This window comes from Recurvomyces mirabilis (genome assembly GCF_035927965.1).
Source record: "Recurvomyces mirabilis strain CCFEE 5264 chromosome Unknown scaffold_24, whole genome shotgun sequence".
Taxonomy (NCBI): Eukaryota; Fungi; Ascomycota; class Dothideomycetes; order Mycosphaerellales; family Teratosphaeriaceae; genus Recurvomyces; species Recurvomyces mirabilis.
This window is the reverse complement of record NW_027041958.1, coordinates 243,712-259,914: the sequence shown is the minus strand read 5'-3', so window position 1 is coordinate 259,914 and position 16,203 is coordinate 243,712. Positions and strand designations below refer to the sequence as shown.

Genomic DNA, 16,203 nt, shown 5'->3' with positions numbered 1-16,203 from the left:
TCGATCCGTTCGTTGGAGTCGACAAAGTTTACTCACGGCATGGAGGTGGGCCGTAAGACCACATAGAATGGCGAATCGGCTAAAGCATGATGACTTGCAGACGCTAGGGTTTCCTCTTGCCATCCCAGCCACCCAGCCCGAAGACCTTGCTCGATGCGATTCGAAGTGGTGCTGGAGTCAAGGAGTCGGTGATACTCCCGCCTTCCGAACTACTATCCTGCTGCGGTTGTGGACGCGGCGGTGGTCGGAGCAGAGTTTGCTCTCGCTGGGCCTCCTGCTGATGTTGGTGAGCCTGCTGCTGATGCTTCTGCTGGTGTTCGGCCTGCCGGTGTTGGGCCTGCTGCTGTAGAGACTGCTGCTCCATCTGCTCTTGGCGCTGCACTCCCTGCCTCCTGTCCCTCTCAGCCACCGCACGACCGTACCCAGCCGTGCCGCCCGTGAGCCTCTTCCCCTTTCCCTCCCCTCCCAGTCTCAAACACTTCGGCTGATCGCCAACCTCCTCCCGCCCACTTCTCACGGTCTCCCTCCCAGTAACATCACCCTTTCCATCCCTCCGGACCCGGCACCGACCCTCTAGCATCCGGAGCGCGGCGTCTGTGGCTCGGCGTCTGCGCTCGATAGTATCGATGGAGTTGGTCGAGCCGGCGAAGAGGGAAGAGGAGGAGGAAGCGGCGGTGTGGAGGTGGTCCCAGGCTCCTGTTTTACGAGGCGTGGGTGGGACAGGGATCATTTGGATGGAGCGATGGGGTGGAGGCGCTATTTGGATTGAGCGGCGAGTTGACGTCGTCGAGGGCGTAGGTGGGGGGGAGGAGGAGGAGGAGGAGGAGGTGAAGGGGTTGTATGTCCCGTAATTACCAGCCGGAGGTAAAGAGCGTGAAGGGTTGTACGACGTTGGCAGCAAGAGTTCAGAATCATGATGTTGATGTCGATCTTGATGCGGTGCAGGGTCGACAGTTTTACCCTTCACGTTCTCCAGATCCTTGGGAGCAGAATTCCCCTTCTTTGCCTTCCGTAAGGTGAGGCCATTGAGGAACGGGTCAGGGGCTCCGATGAGCATATCTTCCCTCGCATGCCTGTAATTGAAGTTTCCCTTCTCGTCTAGACATAGTCTATCCCTCGCAGCATTCCGAAGGAAGATCGCTAGCTCGATATCCGTAGTAGTCGGCTCCGGCTCATCATCATCGGAGTCGAAGTGGGCCATATCGTCCAAGGCATTGTTCCGCACAAGCATTCGTCGAGAGAGCTCAGGAAACGGGGTCCCGTCATATTCTCGACAGAACTGTGCTAGGAGACGTAGATCCTCCTGCTGACCTCTTGGGTCACGAGGGATCCGTATACCCGCTTGACGTGAATCCAGAGGCAGAGAAGAGAAGACGGGTGGCTTCTCGTGTTCCGGTGGTGAGATCGTTATGGACGTCGACGTGGACTTAGACTGGCCTTGAAAGCGCGAGAAGATGGGTGAGAAGCCATGTCTTGAACTAGAGGTGCTGCCTGAGTCCTTGCTTGCTCGCTTCTTGCTCTCCCGCCGAGGCTTTGGTTGGGCGGAAGGGCCTGCGATCTTGCGGGAGATCTTGTCCAACCAGTCGTCTTCAAGCTGTCCATCCTCTGTCCATCGACCAATGCGTGGATGAGCTGGCAGCTTAGAGTCGTGGGCAGTGTCTCTTTGTAGACCGGGGTTCGCTATGAACTTTCGCCCGCTATCGTTGGTTACCCGGCCTGTGCTTGATTGCCTGAGCGAACTCGACGATGCGGTCGATTGGGCTTCACTTTGACGAGCCGCAGATGTCAACGTCACGTATGGCGACCGCTCGGCAGTGCTGCCAGTACGTTTCGTGGATGACACCTGGGTTGACTGCATCGATGGCCATTGCTTCAGGCTTGGCTGGCTCGACAAACCCCGACGAATGTCCGTCGAAGCTTGTGGTGAGATCACAATCATGTTCGTCAAGCCGATTGGCGCTGTCTGGTACATCCCTCTAGCTTTCGCGGCCTCCATGAGAGGCACATATTTCGGCCGCGGACCAGGAAGTGCGTTCTGCGAAGCCATAGACTTCGTTGACATGATGGACGATCTTGGCCTCGGTCTAGGTCTGGCGCTACCACTTAATCGTAGCGACGGTGCAGGGCTGGGTGAGAAAGCTCGGTCTACTTCGTCTACAATGGCACGAAGAGGTTCATTAGACGTCGCAGGGCTTGGAGGTACTGCACCTAGCTGCCTTGCAAGCGCTGATCGTGGAGCACTGCTGCCGGCTGCAGAGATGATACCCGACACTCTGGCCTGCATCTCGGCTTCATCGTCATCGTTGCTGTACAGGCTCGACACGACGCGCGTTGGCCTTGTGCGTGGCCTCTGTGGCACCCGGGCTGGCGGAGAGTATGGCGTAGGTAATGATCGCTCTTGACCGTCCGACGCGGTAAAGCTGTCCACTGCTTTCTGACGGCTGTCCGTTGCTCTAGTGTCCGGTGGCACATACACTGTCGGCTGCAGCAGCTCGCCGCTGCTTGGCCGGCCGTGAAATTCTGGGCCATCACGCTCATACCACGCTTGGGCATCGTGAGGATGGCTTGATCTTGCCGGGGCCTCAAAGATACATTCTGCAGTCAGTCGCATAGCAAGGACCGGCATGACTTCACCCATCGCAGTTCTCAGTCGGCTTTCGCGCAGCATCGTCAAATGCATGCGAACATCCTCAGCTCGTAGGACAAATGCCATGCCACGGGAATTCAGATCCTCTGAACCATGCCGAAGCAACAACTCCAGGGAGGCGTTCAGACATGACTCTGCTTGTATGGCGTGACCCAGCTCCCACTCGATCAGGCCGAGAATATACGGTGTCAGAGCCAGCGAGATGCGGGTGGTCGAACCTTCAAGCAGTGTATCGCGAGCCGCTCGGTACTCGCCCATACGAGCCTGTATCAGGCTAATATTGATCGAGCAGAGCTGTTTGAGGTCATGGGCCTCGACTTGCTGCGCGAGAAATCTGAAGGCAGAGGCGGCTCCTTGCCACTCGTACCCATGGTATAGAAGCGCAGCGTGCTCCCAGATGTCGATGAGACCGTTGCTCAGTCGCGTGGCAGGGACTTTGGAATGTGCTTGTGTCGGCATCGAGATGTCGCCTTGATGGATGTTGTATTCAGGTTCGAAGTTGCAGGAAGTGGTGTTGATGAGCACCCATCTTTGCAGGAAGCCTTGAGTTGATCATATTGCCGCACATCGCATTGCTCAACCTTGACGGATATTTCATGTCGCCATCGAGATATGTATCCAGTGACTGCTAGATGGTGAGGCGGGCTTCATGTTTAGCAACGCCATGGCTAACCGGAGATTATCTTGCCTTCACCTCTCTTACCACCCATGCTGGTGAACGTGGCCACGACCAGAATCTCATGATCCGCTATATCGGGCTCTCCAATAGTCTCAATAGTGAAAAGAAAGGGGGAGAGTTCTTTCTTGACCTCAGGCCAATCACTCTTGTGCCCATACCACACTACCTGCTCAACTGCGCCATCTCGAAAGCTGTCGATATAATTACGTATCAATTCAACTTTGCGTGGGTAGACAAATAGTAATGTCGAGGCAAGCATAGCATCTGTATGTACAGAGGCCGTGCATGGCACTCTGAGGATGCGTTCTAATGGCAGATGCTTGTTCTGACACGAACCGACCTCAACGCCATATATGTTGACAACCTCGTCGGTCGCACGTAGCAAAATGCCTTCCAGCAGGCCACTTCCAGACCCAATTGACAACACGAGCGCAGGAGCTGGAGGCAAACGTGCGGCCAGTGACTCAAGCAGAAGCCACGATATGCCGGCACAGCAATCTGCAAAGTAGACCGGCTTGTTGCCCAGCCGGCCCAGAGCTGTCTCAACTGTATTCGCTGATGCCATGTTGCCGTCGCCACAGTGGTGCTGTTCGTGTGAGTCACGAGTTGGCCTGCATGAGCTTCCGCTTGCTGCAGACTCTGAAACACTTCGTCAGCAGACGGATGTTATGTGGGCCTCGAGCAAGGCACGTTTGTGGGCACGACGGGCTATAAAGCTAGAGAGACCAGTAGTAAGAGTGCAAGCCGGAAAGGATATTGCGACACAATGTCATGTGTTGTGATACACGAAAGGAGTCTGGCTAGAGGTGAGGTCAGATGGCTCGTTCGGCAGTCATCCTTCCGTCGGCCTTGGCACAGCTGGAAGGAATATGCACCGTCGTCTGTGCATTTCAATCCTTCGGAAGTGATGGATCCGTCGTCTGGTTTTCTTCAAGTTCCGCAGACATGGCATCTTCTGTTCCACAAGCGGGTAGCCGTCTCAGAATAGCCATGCCACGGATGCGAGATGGCATCAGGCTATGGGTACACAATGCCGACTTGAGCCGCCGAGCCCGAGTCACTGCAGCGGTGTATTGACGGACTCGTGACCTGGTTAAGCCACTGCTAAAGATCGCAGTTACCGGATTGGGTAATTTGCGCTGTGGTCAATGAATGCAACGATTGTTGCTTGCCACGGCAGTAGTATGACGATAGTCTTCGAATTAGATACTGCATCTCCTGTCCTCTGCGTTTCTACCGCGTTTCTACTGCGGTTGCTAGAAGGCGTAAAGCGCAAGACCATCGCAATGACGCTCATTACGTTGGTCGTCGATCTCGGTTCTGCCGCGCCACAGATGAGGCTGAGCAAAGAAGGCCGAGGTCGACAATCGTGTGCATCTGCAGCAAAGTAGACTCTGTCTTTTTATCGTGAGGTTTCTGATATAACGAACGTATGCGGTCTCACTTGCGAAGTGTTGGAGTAGGCGCTCGCGATACTTGTAGGCAGTTATCCGCAATGGGAATCACGTTGCTGACATTCGATATGTGAGCCCGGATCCCTGTCAGTGATCGCGAGAAAAAGCCATTCTCGAGCAATGATTCGCTGCCACACCTCGTACTAAGCAGGCTTCTTTCACTTCCACAACAGCTTCTCCTCCAGTCATCACGTCTTGCCTTGGGATCACGACAGCATTGACTCTCAGCGCTCCGTCTAACACCCGTCCGCCCAGATTTGTTGCTTGCGCTTGAAACGGTATGCGCGCCGTGAGCTGTGCGTCTGGATCTTCGAGAAGTGAGGTCCCGCATGGCAGACTGGCCGGTAGTCGTTGGCCACGATGCGCCCGAGACAGCCATACAGCAGTACCTGTCTCACTAGTATGGGACTTGCCTGCAAGCTATATACATGGCTATAGCAATGCATACCACGGTACAATAGGCCGTCAGATAAGTCGGCGAGGATTCAAGTTTGCTTTGCGCGCAAAGTATACTTACTGCCCACGAAAACTATAGCGGCCATGACTACCTCTTCAGTCTACCACCCGATGTGGTACCCCCATCAAAGCACGAACGAGGCATGTCTTCATCTCCTTTCTAGTAATCTCGATTGCACAGAATCGGACGAGAGTTCTGATGTCGCAATCTGCAATGCACGAGGCCGACACGCCGTTGACCACTGCAGACCTGCGCAACTACAGCCGCATGAATGCGATGGCAGGCCCGGCACCAAGAGCTGTAAGAAGAAGCTAATCATGCAGGTAGTCAGACTACTTCATGCATGCAGCTCGATGGTGTCCTGCAGGCGACCACAACGATCCACGCAAAAAGTGGCTGAGCGCCGGGCATCTGCGCTACTTCCGCTTTTACCCTCCACGTATAAGGACAGGCCCCCGCGCTCAATCAATACTGCCCTACTCATCGCGACCCTCTCCTCCAACGCCAACTTATACACCGACCACCCTCCAACCCCTACTTCTCTCATTCTCCTCGCACCAGGGCGCACAACTCTAATCCATCGTTTACAATCTGAGACATATTACGTCGACTTCTCATTCAGTTCTCTATTTCGCAAAACAATACAAACGCCGTCCGGAACATCGCATCACTTACATCGACCGACTTGTCGGTCTAGCATCTGCCCCTCTTGTATCGCGCACACACATCATCGCCATGGTGTTGCAATTATTACCCGCCTCTGCGCAGGCCTTTGCTCCTCGATCAGCGCCGACAATTGTCTTGAACACCAAGGTTGAGCCATGGTTAACTCAGACACTCAAGCGCGTGAACAAGGTCAAGCGTCCTCTCAACAGTGTTCCACAACACTTCCGATGTCTCACAGAGACTCTTGGCGGTGCAAACGCTATCTGGACTTTGGCCTCGCTCATGCTTCCCAAGGCGCCTGACTCGGAACTCTGCAAGGACTCTAATCCTCTGATGGAAGCTATCCACAACCATCAGATGCTGCATCTGGAAGCCTACGTCGTGCACATCGACATGGTCTCGCAGCATGAGGTCGCCTTCAAGCTCACACCTGAGAGCATCGAGTCTCTTGTCGACTACCACAAGGACATCTACTCTGTCGACGCCTCGGCAAGTACATGGAGCTGGCCCGAGAAGGAAGTGCAAGTGAAGAAGATGCACGAGGAGTTTGTGCAGGCCGCGAACAGATTCGTCTTCAGGACTCACGCGCGCGCGCTCGAGGGTATGGAGGAGGAGGGCGCTGGCGAGCTGCTCGAGGGTCGGTCAGAAGATGTTAAGCATGCCATCATGAACATGTTCTTGCCTCTCCTGCCCCCACCTCCACGAATCGTCGATGTCATACACCCAGCACCGATCATGCCTAACACCACTGTCGCTGGTAACTGGTGGGCGCCGACGCAAGCGCTGGCCCCGCTTCAGGTACCAGTGGAGTCGTGGAGGATGCTGCCATCGACACCCTCACCGACCGCGACATCATGCAGCGACAACCAGTCTGCCGCCTTCTGGCAGGACATGAATTTCAGCACGGCGCAGCTACCATCGCCGACGCCGTCGTTCAGTCAACCAGTGTACACCTCCGCGCCTGCAGACTTCTACAGCTCGCCGGAGTGTATGACATCCATGCCAGCTCTACCAAGCATGCTTCTCAGCAACTGCAGCGTAGACTATGGCATGGGCATGAACATGGGCGGCTACCACGACTTTAGCTGGAACCAGAACAACTTCGCGCCTCACCACTTCGCCGCCACGGTATGAAGACGTGATCCGTGCGCGAAGCAATATTCTCCAGCTAGCAGTCGTCGAGCGGCATCGCTAGTCAACTCCTTCGTCGATCTCCTGGCCAGAGTCGACCTGCTATTTTCCGCACCATCCTGATGCGCACAGGACTAACCAACGGAAACGCGATAAACGATACAACCCATCAATGTCATGATGCGATGCGATAACGATACCCGATGTTGATCATCACCCCAGAAACAGCATCATCGACATTTCACAGGCATATATGGACGGTGTTCTGAATACTTTAGCGACTTGTCATCTCTTTTACTCTTGATCCGGATTAGCGAAGCGACCCTTTTCTTTGACTGTTGAATCATGTCTGGGCCTGGATGTCTGACGCATTATAAGCAATCAAGAAGAACACGGTATGGACCTCACGGTCTCGGGATTTCTGCATGCGGATCTTTTAGTGACTCGACACTCTTTACCAACTCGCGACACGGACATCTGGAATGTTTGATACACAACACATAACACAACAAATGGATCGTCTCAATATCCTCTGGTCTTTAATGTGATCCTGGCTTACCTGGAAGCTGCTGTGGGCCGTACACTCCGGTCTTGTGGTCTGCGCTGCTTCCTAGTGACGGCGCAGGCACAGACAGCGGATACGGCTCGTGGTTGATGATGAGGGTACCGCTGCGGACTTGCACCAGAACGACAATCATGACCACGAACTTCACGAACTGGTTTCTTGGGTTCATGGTAATACTTGACCATTCTGGACTGGGAGGATTTTGGGTTATTCGATCGAGAGCAGCGTCTGGTTTACGCTTGCCTCACTAATATGACATCTTCTCACCTTTTACGACACTTGTTTTGGAAGCCAATTTGGGAAGGATTTGGATTGTAGATGGGGAGGACCCGCGACCACAACACACCATGAGGTTGTCATCCGCGATGGCTTCCTCATGGCGTGGTCACGAAACTTGTTTCCGAACGCCAGTCGGGAGGAGGTAGACTCGCTTCGAGGGGTCCTTTCCACATCACAACACAACACAAACATTTCTCGGTCTTTCTGGAAGCAGTGTCGGTTGCTATACCAAACACAGTATGTTCCAGGGTCACCTTGACTGGTTTGACTCGGAGGCGTAGTGTGGGCTGAAGGAGGTGGGGTTCATATGTCAGAACCATAGTGATCATCCTACTATGCTTCCCACGGGGACTGGTTTCCTCGTGCTGGGAGGGTCACGACGCTTGATGCGGACGAGGCGAGTGGATGCTGGGAATGTTTTACCATCTCTGTTATCTCGTGAGCTCATGCTCCGGCGATGTAGCTAGTCTATATTTATGGGCGGGTTTCTCGTTTTGGTAGCTTAATCAAGTAATTCGACTTGAGTGCCTCTCGTTCTCGTTTCTTTACCGTGACATCTCGTCATTGTCACCATTCGGCCTCTGGCTAGATCTCGCAAAACCATGGAGTCGAATCTGCGGATCCGACGAGGTCGAGCGGAACACGAGATGTACTTTTCCTTGGTCTTCGTCCTTGCCCATCAAACACAACTGTTTAATCTGCATATGGTGGGCAGTTGGTCTGTCTCCAATTAGGCTATCAATGCAGTCCCGTTTCCTGCATGCGAAGGCACATGATGACTTGCATGCTTATCCGTCTCCGTGATGAAAGCGGCGGGCACGTTTCGCTTGGCGGGATGACCTCAGGTGAGGGCGGCATCAGTGCGTGCCTTTGTCTATAGATCTACGACTCTTCTTCACTCACCAAGCATACTGCTCGATTGCAATCTCGGAAGCAAGGTGTTATACCAGCAAAGTCTTTGACAAGTCACTGGCAACAGCAGAGCAAGAGTGATGCGATAACAGCGCAAGCATGCCACCTCCGGTAGGTTTGCGCCTTCTGCCTGACATGTGCTGTTGGCATCCTCATACTCATATGTATCATAGACCAGTCCCACGAGTCCACACTCACGCATAGGAGCCCGACCACTAACACCATTGTCTTATCTCTCCTCGCCAGTACCCGACTTCGCGGCAACACTGCGATCGACCGAAGCCGCGGAGCGAGCAGACGAGGCTAATGTGAGCTTCTTGCGGGATTCACTAGACGAGCTGGAACGCATCAGTCATACATCGCGGACACATATCGAGCCTCACCGGGATCCTCGGAGACGGCCACAGTCAAGGCAGGGTCAGGCACAAGGACAAACAGCTGCGGCGCAGAGTAGTGATACGCCCGAGGATTTGTCGAGGCGTGAAAGGCTACAGCGAGTACTGCAGCGGCTGAACAGGCTTCACGAGCCTGCTGTGTCTTCCCACTCGGCGTACAGCAATCGTACGCCATCGCCAAATAGGCAGAGTCTCTACGATTGGGCTCCGTCATACAACGATAACGATCACCAGCAAGGTAACGAGCTAGATAACATCCTGGACGAGCTGCGACGGGACCAAACGGAGACCCGGCATCCCGACGTTTCACGAGTACTGAGTCAAGGTCAGCTGGATACCCATCGTGCGCGACGGGAAGGCAACGGCACACCAGCACCAGGTACGACGGCCGCGGAAGCAGCTGAGCGAAGAGAGAGGATCCGAGATCGGGAGCGGAGGAGGCGAGAGACAGAGTGGGTGAGCTTACGAGCTCGGGCAGCGATTCAACGGTCGAGGCAGGAAGGGTCACCGAGTGCAACAGAGAGGATGCTGCGGTATGTGATGGAAAGGGAGCGGAGTGGTATAAGCGAGGAGGAGGACAGGGCCAGAGCATCGGGCTGGTTTCGACCTAATAATGCTGGAAACATTACGGCAGGGCAGCACAGCGGTCCCAGGGCTCTACCTCCATTGGACGATATGTCTGATCTGTGGTCTGCATCTACCGGAGAAGACCACGTTACACGCGATCTAGAACGACAGGAACGCATCGAGGCTTTCAGACGAGGCTATCTCGCTGAGAGTGTGCCGTCACGTCTACCACGGATATCTACCCCTCCACCCGTCCCAAGCAATGTCGTACCTCCCAATGTCTCTACACTCTTCCTGGAAAATGCTTTGAGATATCTGGACGAGCTGAGATGGATACCAACCCCGGAAGATCTCGACTCCAGCGAGTTGAGGGACCGTAACGCTAACGTACTTGACCTCTCGATTGATCATGGTCTTGCAACACCTGAGCTGTGGGCTGACAAGCACAATGACTTTGTAATGGATGTGCACGCGCTACGACCCTTACCATATTCGTCGTGGCTGCAACCAGGTACGAGCTTCGAAGGACATCAACTCGCCACCAACTCTCGCATACCGTGTGATATGAGACCATCACGATCAAGCACAGTCACGCATGTTCTTGAGCAAATCAACCCAGATTACCATTCACGGTCCACATCTACTACACAGGACCACCCACCGGGCTCCACGAGCGCGACACCATTCGACGCTACAAGACCGTGGCTCTCGCATACACCAGTCCTCCCGAACTTATATGCATTGCAAGCCGCGAACAGACAGCTTGCAGAGACGCAACATGATCACTGGCCTGTGAGAGTGACCCTCCACACAATAGATTGGGAGAAGATGACCTTGCAAGGAACGATGGAAGCCTACGATGTCCCTCAGCACCCAACTAGTCTGAGTATCCTCGGCAACAACGGCTCTGAAAGACCAAAAGCTGGCAAGAAGAGCGCACCTATCGTGACGTACCTCGAAGGCCACATCATCGATCTAAGAACCCACAGCTTTCTCACACCACTTACCGAAGCACCTACTGACAAGTCCGGCAACACCGCCAACACTACCACAAGCCCAACAGCCGAACTTGCCTTCCCACCCACCACAACCGCCACAGACGCCAAGAACTGGCTCAGACTCCCACCCTTTAATACCCTCTCACCAACCAAATCCACAGATCCATTATCCACCCTCTCCCTCGCAGACACAGCAGCAAACACCCTCCTCTCCACCCAAGCCCTCAATCACGACCTTCTGGAAAAGTACATCTTCATGCGCTGGAAAGAACGGTGCTTCATCCACACTCCCAACGATCCTTGTCCGGAAAAGACCTCGCACTCATCAACCGCGAGTGGAGATCAGGATAGAGGGCATGGGTTGACGATTTCGGGGTTCTATTATGTTAGTCTGAGGAGGGCGGACGGGAAAGTGGAGGGGGTGTATTTCGATCCTGGGTGCTCGCCTTTTCAGTCTCTCAGGCTGCAGGGAAAGGCGGGTGGGTGGGGTGCTTGGGAGTTCCGGTAGAGGATGGAGAGGGTTGTTGACGTAGAAGGCAGCCAGCCTCTGGGATCCTCCAGCTTTGGTCAACGGCAGTGAAGTGAAGGATGAGAGCTTTTCGTTTGCATAGCGTGGCCTTGCGCTCTTGGATCATAAGAGATCGTGGCGCAAGCTCGGCATGTATGCATTGCATTTCTTTCCACAACCACGTCAATGAGATAATACGACGAAATGAAAATGTCACAGCCAAGTGATTTCATATTCTACGAAGCTGCAGCTCACTCTATCCGGCACGCTGTCAGCACAGCAGCCAGTGCACCTTCTGTCCGACGTACTGTACATCGCCACCTGTGATGTCCGCTCACTAACAACCACACAACGAAAGAAAGCGAAGTTCCGCCGCAGCAGTACCTCCTCGCTGAATGATGCAAGTGAACCCATGTGGAAGCCCATTTGCTACCGATGCACTTTTGATGATGTACCCATAGTGGAAAGCATGCTTAGGTTGTCGAAGAGAATTTGCGCGCTTACTGCTCGGTCTGGAAGTAGTTGAGCAGGACGGAGCGCTCCTGCGACTCCTCACCCCAGTCCTTGACGACGACGCAGGAGCAGTTGACGACTTTTCGGGCGTTGCCTTCGCGGTCAATTTGGCCTGATAATAATTATTAGCATGACTTCGGCAGAGTACGAGGACATGAAAATTTTCGCCAGCACTTACACAACCCAGCCCACTCGCCCAGTTGCTTCCCATCCGGCACCTTGATCAACGGGATCTTGTGCTCACCGCACAGCGCAACCACCAACTTCTTGTATGCCTCCTCCTCGCACGCCTCGTTCAGCACGCACATATGAGCTTGGCGACGATCGAGCGCTTTGCTGGCTTCCCGGAGACCGCGGGCGAGGCCGTCGTGGATGAGGGCGATCTTGAGGACACCTTTCAGGGCATCGAGGACGGACATGCCGCCGGATTTGCCGGCGCTGTCATCGGCGGCGACTTCGACCTCGGCGGGGACCTCTCCCTCCTCGGGGGCGGTGGTTGGCTCTTCTCCGTCCGACTGGGTGATGTGTTAGTGGGTTGTGATGATGTGAGGGGTTATATAGCTCGGTCAGGCATGGTAGGTGATGGGTCGAAGATGGTCTCGTGCACCTCTCCCGAGTCCACACATGTACCACGCCATCTGCCATCCTCGCATGCCATGCCTCGCCAACAACTGATATGATCCTGAGACGTACCATCGTGAATGCTTTGTTGACGCGGTTTCAGTAATGTCGAATTTCCTCAAAGAGCGCAATGGCGTAAAATCGACGGGTTTGGCTGTGTCGGATTGATTTACTTGAGGAAGAATTCGCGGCCAGCCGAATCGATGTGGGCGCCTTGGCGTCGGCGCTTGGTCCGAGCTTTCGGCCACTCGGCGCTAGTATCACCGAGCATCACCGCCATTGAGAACGACAACTGCATCTTGGCCAGGTCTGTATGACAGATGGAGAAAGGTATCGCGTTCGAGCATGGCCTTGCATTCCCGTCCTATTAGTAGTTCTCGAGGCTTAAGTAGCAATTCATGCGTCCAATACGCCATTGTCACGACACGATCGCGAGATGCACTGCGTAGACGTCATCGAGATGGCAGTGGTTTTGACGAGAACTACTCTATGATCCTCAACTTAACCGGCAAGTATAAGCCATTGTGTCCAACGGAATCCGACAAAGGAGCTTACTAGGTCAACATCCCTCTTGACATTCCACAAACATAGGCTCACCCATGCTCTCACTCCTGCGTCCACTCGCACGACCCATCCCACTCATCGGCCTCTCGACAACAGGAATATTGATAGCCGCCACCTTGTCCAGATCATCAAGACCCATAATGACGACAAGTACAGAGAGCAAGCAATGGCCCGTCAAGCACTATACACCTCGCCACACTTCTTGGCCATATAATCCATCAGACTTTACTCGCCAGGACTCTTCTGTCGACCTAAACTTCTACAGCCAACCGCGTTTCGTCACACATATCGATGATGCAGCCATAGTAAGTCTACGAGAGTACTACGATACCGTACTTCCGCGCAAAGGCAAGGTCCTCGACTTCTGCAGTAGCTGGGTCTCGCACTACCCACCTGCCGTTGAACAAGCCGCCACCAATGGCCAACTACAAATCACCGGCATGGGCATGAATAAGCCCGAACTCGACGCCAACAAGATGCTGAACAACGGCCGAATCCTCGTGGATCTAAACGAGCATCCAGAAATCGCCACAGCACTGGTCGATGCCAAAGTCCTTGCCAGCCCCGACGCAGACGACAGCGAGAAACTTGATGCCTCGACGAACGTAGTAAGCACAGATTACCTTACCCAACCTGTCGCAGTGCTCAAGAGCCTCCTCGCAGCCACTAAGATTGGAGGTACTGTGCATTTGACCATCAGCAATCGCTGCTTCCCAACCAAAGCCATGAGTCGATGGCTGCGCGTAGACGAAGAAGAGCGATTGCAAATGATAGGAGATTACTTGCACTTCGCCGGCTGGCAAGGCATTGAGATTGTGGAATTAAGTAATGGAAGGCCGGAAGAAAGCGGGCAGGACGAGGCGGGTGGTGGGCTGCAGAGTTTCATGAAGATGATGGGGATGGGTCATCGGGACCCGCTGTGGGTCGTCAGGGCGGTGAAGAAGTGATACTGTAAAGGTATATCGTCCGTTCTTAGCCATGATCTGTATCATAATCTAAGAAAGCATTGCCCATCAATCCCATAAGTCGTTACGTCGTCACACATATCGTACACATCACTCCGTTATCTGGTCTTATCTCCAGTCCTACTCAAACAGTCCCGGTCACTGCAGCCACCACAGCCCTTGGTCTATCCTGCTCATTGTTCTTTGTCAATCCTTGCGATGGACTACAGGTGACAGACGGTAAGGAGTACGTGAGCACTGTGCCGTTACACGGGTGAGGATTGTAGCATCTATCGCCGGCGTCAGCGTGCTGTACCCTCTCAATACGAGCAAAGGGTAGTAGACATACCTCTCTACTCTCAGCCCGCACGTCATGATATCCACACAGATGCTCGTCGGTATACACAACGCTGATGTGGTCGTGGAAGTCGCTGCGACTGCTAAATTGACTTTCGGTAGCCCCGTCATAAAACTAGGATTGATGGTTGAGTTGCTTGCGAGCCTATGCCGGAGAGTGATGGTCGAAAGAGTGGGAATGCTGGCACTGATGCTCGGCCCTAAGACGGGTACGGGGCCTGGAGACGGCTCGACATCCATGCCGTGGATCAGTTCTTCCGAAACAAGTTGAAGTAGTGAGGGCGTGGATGGTGTCTCTGATGCTGCAGACAGGGTGATTGGAACAGCTGTCTTGACCACCAAGGCTGCCGCCGACGAGACGAGGATGGAGAGTGTAAGCAGCATTTCGTTATCGTTCGATATGCCTTTGATGTCGAAGATTCTCGACTCGAGGCTAGGTAAGTCTTGGATTGTTCCCAGAGTCCGTTGTCGTGGAATCAGATCCCCGTCAATTGTCTGGATCGTTTGAGTCCCACGATCTGGGGTACCGGCTCCTCGACTGTGATATATCTCTGTCTATGATTTGCGTAATCGTCGATTAGATGTTCCCATCATGATCTTGGCTACGTCAGGAAAATTCCAGCGAAGAGGTTTGAGCAGAATCGCAATGTGGGATATTGTGGCTTAAAGCTCAATGGAATGCTGTGGGAATTTGGTGCAATCACTTCAAGTGGTTTTGATCGGCGGTAGTTCATACTTTATGAACCTATGATTGTTTGTCTTGTTACACGGGCAGCGTTCATGCACTCCTGGCTCGGTACCGTTTTTGCTTTGAGCTTGGCGATAGGACATCTCCGTGGTGAACTGTGGCGACGGCGTAAATTTGTTCGTAGTCGTATTGTCGTCGTGCCTTGTGTCACCCTGCAAGATAGCTATCGCGAGCAGCCTACGCTGTATCTCATGGGAGCGAAGCGCGCCAGAAGAGCCGTAGAATGTTTTCGCATGCAAATCAAAACGACTCGGGAACCGTCTCGAGGAAAGGAACGAGGTCGACGAAGATGGCAAATGTTAGCGATGGAACACTTCCAGAGCTCAGCATCATGCAAGAGGAGTCTTGGCTGGGAAGACCTAAGGAATATGCAAATGTGGAAGTCAGAATACAAAGCGGTGCAGTCTTAGGCTCACCCGAATGTAAGGAGAGCAGTTCCGTCGAATAATCTTCGACTTGTCAAGCACGAAAACGCCCTTAAGTCTTGCCCTGCATGAGGCAGTTCAAAGTCCTCCCACCTACACCCATAGGTCAACTTGTCACCCACCGAATGCCGCAACCAATATCGTAGAACCATGAAATCATCCTCAAGCTATTCCTGGCAAGCATTAAAGCTCCCGGCTCAACTGACTTGGCAAAGCAACTCCTGCTCCAATATGAACTTGCCCTCCTTGTACTTCTCTGTACTCTCATACGCACGATCGTACTTCCATCCCACGATCTCCTTGCACTGTTTACACACGATGTCTCGTACCACGTGGCGGCCAGTGGTCATGTTACGCTCGCTGGCTTCGCCCGCTGAGGTATTGACGACGCTGTTGAATAGGTAGGCTTTGCCGTGTTGGCCACGGAAGTTCTGAAGGCGAGTAGAAGCATTAGCGCATGATCTGAAATTGGTTGTGGAGGTATGGAGCCCGTGACTTACACGGCTGATGATCTCATCATGGTCGGCCAGATGGGTCTTGCAGTTCTTGCAGCCGTAGATGCGTTTGCTGTTCAGGTAGACGTTGTAGGCGAGGCCCATCTTGGCCAATGATGGGCTCGTAGCCTACTAAGCGTTTGAGTCGTGATACAGTCAAGCTCGCGCTATCGACGGAGGTGGGAAAAGTTGTGGACTAGATGTTGCCTCGCTTGCTCTAGTGAGTACTGAAGGTCGGCAAAGTGAGATGGTAGGCCTCAATGAATTAGGTAGATACGA

General features: G+C 53.7%; 6 protein-coding genes across 6 annotated transcripts; 3 read left to right on the top strand and 3 right to left on the bottom strand.

Annotated features, from left to right (window-relative positions):
• Positions 1 to 103: 103 nt before the first annotated feature.
• Positions 104 to 3,891, bottom strand: LTS14_008213 (uncharacterized protein; the record flags this gene model as incomplete). Its single annotated transcript, XM_064840901.1, has 2 exons — positions 104 to 3,189; positions 3,351 to 3,891. The coding sequence occupies 2 exons, from the start codon at positions 3,889 to 3,891 to the stop codon at positions 104 to 106; spliced, it is 3,627 nt and encodes a 1,208-aa protein (XP_064691538.1).
• A 1,559-nt stretch (positions 3,892 to 5,450) lies between these two features.
• Positions 5,451 to 7,037, top strand: LTS14_008212 (uncharacterized protein; the record flags this gene model as incomplete). The annotated part of the gene is made up of 2 exons (XM_064840900.1): positions 5,451 to 5,537; positions 6,006 to 7,037. 2 exons carry the CDS (start codon positions 5,451 to 5,453, stop codon positions 7,035 to 7,037), a joined length of 1,119 nt encoding a protein of 372 aa, XP_064691537.1.
• Positions 7,038 to 8,889: 1,852 nt separating this feature from the next.
• LTS14_008211 (uncharacterized protein) lies at positions 8,890 to 11,258 on the top strand (the record flags this gene model as incomplete). The annotated part of the gene is made up of 2 exons (XM_064840899.1): positions 8,890 to 8,901; positions 8,964 to 11,258. 2 exons carry the CDS (start codon positions 8,890 to 8,892, stop codon positions 11,256 to 11,258), a joined length of 2,307 nt encoding a protein of 768 aa, XP_064691536.1.
• A 500-nt stretch (positions 11,259 to 11,758) lies between these two features.
• On the bottom strand, positions 11,759 to 12,467 carry RPS12 (40S ribosomal protein S12; the record flags this gene model as incomplete). Its single annotated transcript, XM_064840898.1, has 3 exons — positions 11,759 to 11,883; positions 11,950 to 12,286; positions 12,465 to 12,467. 3 exons carry the CDS (start codon positions 12,465 to 12,467, stop codon positions 11,759 to 11,761), a joined length of 465 nt encoding a protein of 154 aa, XP_064691535.1.
• A 629-nt stretch (positions 12,468 to 13,096) lies between these two features.
• Positions 13,097 to 13,903, top strand: LTS14_008209 (uncharacterized protein; the record flags this gene model as incomplete). Its single annotated transcript, XM_064840897.1, has 1 exon — positions 13,097 to 13,903. One exon carries the CDS (start codon positions 13,097 to 13,099, stop codon positions 13,901 to 13,903), a length of 807 nt encoding a protein of 268 aa, XP_064691534.1.
• A 1,724-nt stretch (positions 13,904 to 15,627) lies between these two features.
• Positions 15,628 to 16,029, bottom strand: MOH1 (protein yippee-like moh1; the record flags this gene model as incomplete). Its single annotated transcript, XM_064840896.1, has 2 exons — positions 15,628 to 15,861; positions 15,931 to 16,029. 2 exons carry the CDS (start codon positions 16,027 to 16,029, stop codon positions 15,628 to 15,630), a joined length of 333 nt encoding a protein of 110 aa, XP_064691533.1.
• Between the last annotated feature and the right edge of the window lie 174 nt (positions 16,030 to 16,203).